This window comes from Calliphora vicina, chromosome 1, assembly GCF_958450345.1.
Source record: "Calliphora vicina chromosome 1, idCalVici1.1, whole genome shotgun sequence".
Taxonomy (NCBI): Eukaryota; Metazoa; Arthropoda; class Insecta; order Diptera; family Calliphoridae; genus Calliphora; species Calliphora vicina.
This window is the reverse complement of record NC_088780.1, coordinates 18,453,161-18,463,007: the sequence shown is the minus strand read 5'-3', so window position 1 is coordinate 18,463,007 and position 9,847 is coordinate 18,453,161. Positions and strand designations below refer to the sequence as shown.

Below are 9,847 nucleotides of genomic sequence, written 5' to 3'. Positions count from 1 at the left end.
TTATGTGAAAAATCGATTTTTGGTTAGAAATTTAAGTGATCACAGATCGAGCTCCTTTTCTCGATTTAACGTTTTTTTACAATGTTATGAAGGATTTTAGATTTTTGAGTTTTTTCATATGAAAAATCGATTTTTGGTCAAAAATATGAGTGATCACAGATCGATTAAACGCTTATTTACAATGTTATTAAGGATTTTAGATTTTTTGGTTTTTTCATGTGAAAAATTGATTTTTAGACAAAAATGTGGGTGATCACAGATCGAGCTCCTTTTCTCGATTAAACGCTTATTTACAATGTTATTAAGGATTTTAAATTTTTCGTTTTTTTAATATGAAAAATTGATTTTTGGTCGGAAATATGAGTGATCACAGATCGAGCTCCTTTTCTCGATTGAACGCTTATTTACAATGTTATTAAGGATTTTAGATTTTTCCTTTTTTTCATATGATAATTGATTTTTGGTCAAAAATATGAGTGATCACCAGGGAAACCAAAATATGCAAATGCATGTTTTTTCTGGTGAGTCTAATGAGCACATGGATAAGATATTTATATTTACACGTTTCAGAACTATTTAAGAATTTTGGCATTGATTTGTTAGTGCATATTTTTGCATATTTTACCCTTAAATGCATATTTTTGCATATATTTGTGTTGTGTTGTCAGTGTTGTATATAGTGATCACAGATCGAGCTCCTTTTCTCGATTAAACGCTTATTAACAATGTTATTAAGGATTTTAGATTTTTTGAGTTTTTTCATATCAAAAATTGATTTTTGGTGAAAAATATGAGTCACAGATCGCGCTCCTTTTCTCGATTAAACGCTTATTTACAATGTTATTAAGGATTTTAGATTTTTCGTTTTTTTAATATGAAAAATCGATTTTTGGTCAGAAATATGAGTGATCACAGATCGAGCTCCTTTTCTCGATTTAACGCTTATTTCCAATGTTATTAAGGATTTTAAATTTTTCGTTTTTTTAATATGAAAAACAGATCGAGCTCCTTTTCTCGATTAAACGCTAATTTACAATGTTATTAAGTATTTTAGATTTTTTGGTTTTTTCATATTAAAAATCGATTTTTGTCAGAAATATGAGTGATCACAGATCGTGCTCCTTTTCTCGATTAAACGTTTATTTACGATGTTATGAAAGATTTTAGATTTTTTGGTTTTTTCATATAAAAAATCGATTTTTGTCAGAAATATGAGTGATCACAGATCGAGCTTTTTTTTCTCTATTCATATAAAAAATCGATTTTTGGTTAGAAATATCACAGATCGCGCTCCTTTTCTCGATTAAACGCTTATTTACAATGTTATTAAGGATTTTAGATTTTTTGGTTTTTTCATATTAAAAATCGATTTTAGGTCAAAAATATGAGTGATCACAGATCGTGCTCCTTTTCTCGATTAAACGCTTATTTACAATGTTATTAAGGATTTTAGATTTTTTGGTTTTTTCATATGAAAAATCGGTTTTTGGTCAGATAAAAAATCGATTTCTTATAATGATTACAGTTCTTAACAGTTCTGCTAAAAAAAAACCAAATTAAATTGGTTACTTACTACTAGCCACTGGGCTGGTTGTACGTCGTATTAAATGTAACAAACAATTGAAATTAAATAACTCGTACATAGTTCAACAACAAAAAAAACTTTATAATAAAAGTAACAAAAATAGAAAAATTAAACAATTTAGTTGTTGTTTATTTAATGTTTGATTGTTTATTGTACTGTATTGCGATGGTGTTGGGAAAGTGTGCTTTTCTTTTCTTTTGCCTTATTATGTTTTTTTTTTCTATTTTTTTTAATATTGGTGTGGAAACTATTATGTAGAGTATCACTATTTATAAATACGTTTGTTGTTATTTTCGCTGACATCTGTCACACTGACACTTGTTGTTTGTTATTGTTGCTTTATGTTTGTTGTCATTCACACATGCCTAAATAAGTTGTATGTGTGTGAATTTATGAGTCTATTACAAACTATATAAGTCAGCAGTGATAAATTACCAAAAAAATGAAATAAAATGAAAAATTCCAAAAATACATAATTAGAAAATTTTGACATACTACAGTGGCACAACACAAAACTTAATATAATAATTATGTTAACTTTGCGCAAAAAAAAATCTAACAAATTGTAGCTACATATACATATGATCTAAATACATCTAATTATTTTGTGTTTTTTTTTATTTTCCAAAACAAACCGTTATATTAGCATTTTTTGACATTAAGCCATAGTTTACATACTAATTTTGTATGGCCGGCTTATTACACTTAAAACAAGTAAGAAAGTATGGTCGGTCAAGCCCGACCATATAACACCCTACACTAAGTAAAAGAGCAAAAACATTTTTCTTTTAAAATTTCAATAATTTATATTTTTGAGTGATTTTCGGAAGTGGGCCTTATATGGGGGCTATGACCAATTATGGACCGTTCACCATGAAATTAGGTCGTTTGATTTATGTCTATATGAAAGTTTACTATGTTGAATTTTGTGTATATACCATAATTTTTAAGAGATTTATGCACTTTAAAGTGATTTTCGGAAGCGGGTCTTATATGGGAGCTATGACTAATTATGGACCGATATATAAAACTTATTTGGAGCGCAATTTGTTGAGATACATTTATAAATTAAACATTTATGACCGATAAAGTCCAATTTCGGAAGGACATTTGTATGGGGGCTAGGTGAAATAATGGACCGATTTCAGCCAGTTTCAATAGGCGTGGTCCTTGGACCGAAAAAATAATATGTACCAAATTTGATCGAAATATCTCCAAAACCTGTACTCTGCGCACAAGGTTTACATGGACAGCTAGTCAACCAGACTGAGGGACGGACGGACATCGTTTAATCGACTCAGAAAGTGATTCTAAGTCGATCGGTATACTTTAAGGTGGGTGTTACACTAATATTTTTGGGCGTTACAAACATTTATTTATTTGAATGTTTACAAACAGCTTCTTATCAAGTGGATAAAAATTCTAAATTTCTTAGATAAATATGACTTAAGACACTTGAAGTCTTTAAAGGGTTAATGTTAAATGTCGCCAAGTTAGAAATAAAAAAATCGTATGTACTTAAAATCAAATAAATATAATACATACATACATACATACATACATACATACTCTTTTCATTTCGTTTTCATTAAGTGAAAAATTATTCAAGTGTTCTCTCCACTTTACTTTATTTAAATTATTAAATTGAATTTATTTTGTTAAATGAAATTTATTTATTTTTTCCTATGCATAAGAATATATTAATAAACAAATAAGCAATAAACACTCAGCACAATAGAAATTACAAATTGTTTATATGCCATTTACCAGTAACAGACAGAGACCAGTCAAATTTTTGTTGATTATTTAGAAAACTCTAAGAATTTTTTCATTTTAATAGGGAAGAAATTAAACTGTCTTAATTTTGTTTACAAATAAGTCAAATTGAAACAGAGGAGGCTGTACATTATGATAATTTTCACAAAATAGTGCAGTATAAAATAAACGTTTAAAGTGACTACACTCTAGATTACTTAGAGACACTTAAGTAACAATTGTCTTCATGCTAGATTACATGGGTTGTATAAAGTAACCAATTGACTTCAATCTGCACTACAAAGAGCACATACGTGTCAAATAACCAAAAATATATAAATTGGAGTCAGCAAAGTGGTCAGACATTAGTAACAATTGCTGGCTATAAGGGATACATTGACTATAGAGTATCCAAACCGGTAGAGTATCATCTTTGTAAACTCCATCGGTTTCGGTTTTTTTAACTTTTCGGTTTTTTGACAAACCGGGTTTTTCTAAAGCTCATTGAAACATATTTATGAAAAACTTTGAAATCATTTTTTAAAAATATTGATTTATTTTTTGGAAAATTATAGCAATTGACAATATTTCGTAAAATATATAAAGCAATTGCATAAAGAGAGTCTTAAGAATTCAAAAAAAGCTAAATTTCCAAAGATTTAGTACACAATTCTTAACACATTCCCCATTAGCGTCCACAAATAAAAATAAATTTAAGGATAACTTATTTATATTAAATAAAAATTTAATATAAACCGGTTGTTTTGAAGACAAAAGCAGAAACCGTTTAACCGGTTTTTAAAAGACAATAATCAAAACCGGTTTTTTCAAAAACACACTTTTTCGGTTAAACGGGAAACCGGTAGCAATATTTATTGCTCCAATTGACAAATTTGATTGCGTCAATGAAATTTGCGAGTGTAGACGGCAAATTGCCATATGTAGCAATCTATTGCGCAATGATTGCTCTACTGATTGCCTGAGAAATTATCCCCTGTCTATACATGATAAATTTGTATCATGATAAACGTCAATATGGTTGTCAAGATACAAAATTATCAGGTATAGTCACCATATATTAGTATTATTGCTTCGTTATGACAAAATTGTTAGTGCTTTTGCTCAGACTACTTTGTCTTGACAACAAATGTCATTTATTGTTATGATGAATATTTGTCTAGTATAGACAGAGGGTTATTGCTAAGCAATAAGCTGTCAGTTCAGTTGTCATTAATGTAAAATTTCTTCTTTCTATGATTCGGTGCGAAAAATTCATACATATTTAATTTATTTAAGTACCAAAAATAAAAAAAAACAAAGAAATTAGTGAAAAAAATCATTCAACACAAAATATAAGTAAAATACACCTCAGTTTTTCATAGAACTTCTCGTGTTGAAAATTTTGTATTTGTGACAACGTTTTCTCCACCTAAAGCAATCAGCAATCGCTCTGCTGTTGTTCTGCCGACGTTATTGCTTGTGCTTAGCAATAAAAATTGCTACGTTGAGACCTAGAGTAACAGCTGCGACAGTATAGATGTCGTAACCATGCATTTTCTCTGCGTGTATTTATACGAGTTTTTAAAATTTTTTACAGTTGAGATCAGCAATTTATTTCGATAGCCACATTTTAATATCTCGTAATTTATAATTATGCCACACAACATTCTATATAATGAAGGAATCTAATGTCATCATCTCATGTTGAGAAAAATCTACAGATTTGAGCTGTCAACGATTTATTACCCATAATTTTTAATCACATCCAATAATACGGCTTTTTCAAGTTTGACTTATCTCGCACCTCACACCCAGTACACGACACTTAATCAAGTTTTAAAAGCTTTAAATAAGTTGTGATTTTTTTTTTTGCCACAATATCTACATCTATTTTGTTTAAATATTCCTCGTATAGAACGTTGTGTATTATAATTAATGGTTTGATGGTTTTAACTCAAACTTGTTTGTTTAGAATATTAGAACTTATAACTACTTACATATTTAACTCTTTCTTTTTTTAATTTAATTGATATATTTACGTAGTTTTTATATAAGTACATATGCATATATTTATTTATTTATTGAAATACTTTTCTTGTCTTTATACCAAATCTATTATTTATATTTAATAATGAAATATTTATCATGAATTTATCATGGGTATGTGGGTCTTAAATAAGTCTAACATTTTGGCTGGTGTTATTCGTCTATCGCAAGTTGGTGGTAGCATAAACAAAATGAAAAGGAAATTAAATTCAAAATTAAAATTATATCTAGCAAAAACAAAATTATGTTTATAATTAGCTTTATTTATTTGTATGTATGCCCAATTTGGTGAATTGTTTAATTTAAATTATTTCATTTCATTTTGCTGAATGATTTGAATGTGAAATCGTATGTTAGTTTTTGGCAGTGTTAATGGTGTAAGACCCTTTTTTTGTAGCTTTAGGTATGATTTTCTTGATATACGAGTAAAAGTATTGTAATATGACCCCTAACTCCCGGGCTTCAAATACGATCTCTTACGCTTCGGGTTATCGTAATGGATCCATTTTTCATCTCAAGTAATGATTCGGTGCAGAAATGATTTTCTTTTATAGCGTTCAAGCAGTATTTCAGACATACAAAATCGTCTTTCAAGATCTCTCGGCTTCAATTCGTATGGTACCCAATTTCCCTGCTTTTGGGGACTACCCAAACGTTTTGAAATTGCTGCTTGTTTAGCTCCCAAATATTTTGCTAACTCAAGTTGAGTTCTTGGCCTTCAACTTGTTTGCTTCTTGGTCTTCAAACTTGTTTGGCTGGCCTGGGTGATCTCTCGAACATTGAAACCAATGGAACACATTCACCATTAGCTTTGGTGAGCAATCTGTGTGCTTCAGCGGCACTTTTTGTTCAGATTAAAGAAGTAAAGCATAAGTTTCCGCATATGACGCTTTGTTGGCGACATTTTCGAAGCAAAAACTAACTTTGTGTCAATAACTAAGTGAGAATAAATGACAGATATGTACCCTTCAAACATATAAAACGCCATAAAATTATTTTTTAACCAGATTTTCTTTTATTTATATTTTTTCAGAAATTTTTTACCAAATTTTTTTCTTCACCAAAATTTGTTTCCCCAAAAAAAGTATGTAGCTCTCTTAGGCCCTAATTTTGTAAATCACGTCGCGAAAGTGATATTTATATGGAAAGCAAAAACAAAATTTAAAAAATTTTAAAAATTTGTTTTTGTTTTATATACAAAATTTTCAAATTATGAAAGGCAAATCAACGCTTGAATTTTGGTGCGTTTGTTCTGTTAAGAATTTGTATATAAAACAAAAACAAATTTTTAAAATTTTTGAAATTTTGTTTTTGCTTTCCATATAAATATCACTAATATTTTAAGAACGAAAATGCATGGTAAAAATAAGTCACTACTTTTGCGTTCATTTTACAATAAATAGACGAAAAAAGCTTTAAATAACAATTATAACTCACCTTAATTATAACCAATTAAAAATTTACCGTTAAAAATCAAACAAAATTATTTTAAAATCTCTATCGTTGCCAATATCTTTATATTTTTGCAAATGAAACTAATTTCAAGTTGGCAAAGCGAAGCGAATGTGTCATCACTAAACAGATGTTGTGTATGTGAAAGAAGTGGCAACCTTTTAATTGGCCACATTGCGGTATTTGTTGTTGCTTTCCGTACATTGTTGCAGGCCGAAATAAAATAATTTCATCAGCAGGCACATTCTTTTGTAATTTAAACTATTATTTACACAATTTACGACTTAAGCACAGGTATTTCCATAATGATTCTTATCTATAAAATAAATAACAAGCATATTTCCCTTTAGTCTAGTGGAAAAATGACTGAAGAATTGGTGGTTAAATTTCAAGCTCTTGGCATGAGCGAACAAAAAGCCAAAGAGACGGCTAAAAATGCAAATGTTAGTAAAAATCTACAATTGGCCTTGGACCATTGCAAAGATGCTGTATTGGGAGAAGGTGTAGGTATGCTGCTGTACCATATGGCAACTAAAATTAAACCACAAAGTGCCGAACATTTACCTTTGCTGGTAAATTATATTGTGGAGAAAAAATTGGATTCTACCATGAGAGTGGATGCTGCTTTGGAGTATTTACTCAAGCAAGTGCAGAAGAAGGGACAAGCTATTAATTTGAAAGAATTGGATAAGGAGTGTGGCGTAGGTGTTGTGGTGACACCCGAAGAAATTGAGAAGATAGTACAGCAACAGGTGGCGAAATATAAGGATGCGTTGCTGGAACAACGTTATCATTTCAATGCCTTCAAAATCATGCAAGAGGTGAGAGAACAATTAAAATGGGCTGATGCTAAGAGTGTTAAGGCAGCTATAGATGTGGAAATTTTTGATTTGTTGGGTCCCAAAACTGAAGAAGATATGAAACCATTAGCTAAGGGTGATAAGAAAAAGGAAAAACCCAAAGCAGCTGAAAAACAAGACAATAAGTCGGCCAATAGCAAAAAGGAAGAAGCAAGCACTGATGGAGCTCAGACCATAGCTGAATTAATGAAAACTAAAGTTCATTTTCATGCCCCAGGTGAGAATTATAAGACAGATGGCTATGTGGTCACCGACAACACCGAACGTTTACTTAAGGAACATTTGAAGGCAACTGGAGCTAGAGTACACACACGTTTTCCTCCAGAACCTAATGGCATTTTGCATATTGGTCATGCCAAGGCCATTAATATCAATTTCGGTTATGCTGCCGCCCACAATGGCGTCTGTTATTTGCGTTACGATGATACTAATCCCGAAAAGGAGGAGGAAAAGTTCTTCGTGGGCATTAGAGACATGGTAGAATGGTTGGGCTACAAACCTTACAAAATCACTCACTCTTCCGATAATTTCCAACAATTATATGAATGGGCTGTAGTATTGATACGCAAAGGTTTGGCCTATGTATGCCATCAGACAGCTGATGAAATGAAGGGTTTCAATCCCAAACCTAGTGAGTGGCGCGATCGTCCTATCGAAGAGTCCTTGCAACTTTTCGAAGACATGAAAAATGGTAAAATTGATGAAGGTGCAGCTACCTTGAGATTAAAAGTAACCTTAGAAGAGGGTAAAGTAGACCCCGTAGCTTATCGCATTAAATTTATACCTCATCATCGTACAGGCAACAAATGGTGTATATACCCCACCTACGATTACACTCACTGTCTGTGTGATTCCTTGGAAAATATTACACATTCTTTGTGTACCAAAGAATTCCAGTCGAGAAGATCTTCCTACTATTGGCTGTGCAATGCCTTGGATATCTACTGTCCGGTACAGTGGGAATACGGTCGCTTGAATATGAATTATGCTCTGGTATCAAAGCGTAAAATTGCTAAATTGATTACCGAGAAAATTGTTAATGACTGGGATGATCCTCGTTTGTTTACCTTGACCGCTTTAAGAAGACGTGGTTTCCCCGCCGAAGCAATCAACAATTTCTGTGCTCAAATGGGTGTTACTGGCGCACAAATTTCTGTGGATCCTACTATGTTGGAAGCGTCCGTAAGAGATGTTCTTAATGTGAGTGCCCCCCGTAGATTGGTGGTATTGGAACCTTTAAAAATAACCCTAGAAAATTATCCTCATGCTGGTCCGGTAGAAATTGAAGTACCTAATTTCCCACAAAATCCTGAATTGGGTAGTCACAAAATCACCTTAGATCGTGTGGTGTACATAGAACAAAGTGATTTTAAACAGGAATCAGAAAAGGGCTACCGTCGTTTGGCTCCTGGCCAGACTGTTGGCTTGAGACATGCCAATCTCGTATTGTCTCTGAAAGAAGTTAAAAAGGATGCTGCCGGTCATGTAACCGAACTTGTTTGCGAATGCCAGTCTACGGATACGGCTGAAAAACCAAAAGCCTTTATACAATGGGTGTCTCAGCCCATACAAATCGAAGTCCGCCTATATGAATTGCTATTTAAACACAAAAACCCTGAAGATCCTAACGAAGTGCCTGCAGGCTTTTTATCAGACATTAAATCGGACTCTAAAACTGTATTACAATCGTATGCTGATCGCTCTTTGTTGGAGTGCAAAGTATACGATAAATTCCAGTTTGAGCGTATTGGTTTCTTCTCGGTAGATCCGGATACTACTAAGGAAAAGGTGGTTTTTAACCGTACAGTGGGTCTGAAGGAAGATGCTGGTAAGAAGTAAACAATTAAATTGTTTACTTATCCTCAAGAAGCAACATATGATGAACGAATTGTTGAGAAACAAAAAAAGCTTTAGCGTTAAAATTAGTGTTGAATAACTTTACACACATTTTTATAACGAATAAACATTTGATATATTAATTGGAATTTGCAATGTTTCAGTTCATTTAGATGCTGTGTTAGTGTTTGATATACAGTGTAATGGACAGTGAAAAATTTGGGTAATTAATCTTTGTTCTCAATAAATTAATATTAAAGGATTGATATTTTACAATATATACAGTGGTTTCCACCAATTTAAGTCAAATACT

The 9,847-nt window shown here is 31.7% G+C and overlaps 1 protein-coding gene across 1 annotated transcript; it reads left to right on the top strand.

Annotated features, from left to right (window-relative positions):
* Window positions 1-7,002: 7,002 nt before the first annotated feature.
* On the top strand, window positions 7,003-9,683 carry GlnRS (Glutaminyl-tRNA synthetase). The gene is made up of 2 exons (XM_065509451.1): window positions 7,003-7,132; window positions 7,189-9,683. Exon 2 carries the CDS (start codon window positions 7,201-7,203, stop codon window positions 9,535-9,537), a length of 2,337 nt encoding a protein of 778 aa, XP_065365523.1. The 5' UTR covers window positions 7,003-7,132; window positions 7,189-7,200; the 3' UTR covers window positions 9,538-9,683.
* The last annotated feature ends 164 nt before the right edge of the window (window positions 9,684-9,847 follow it).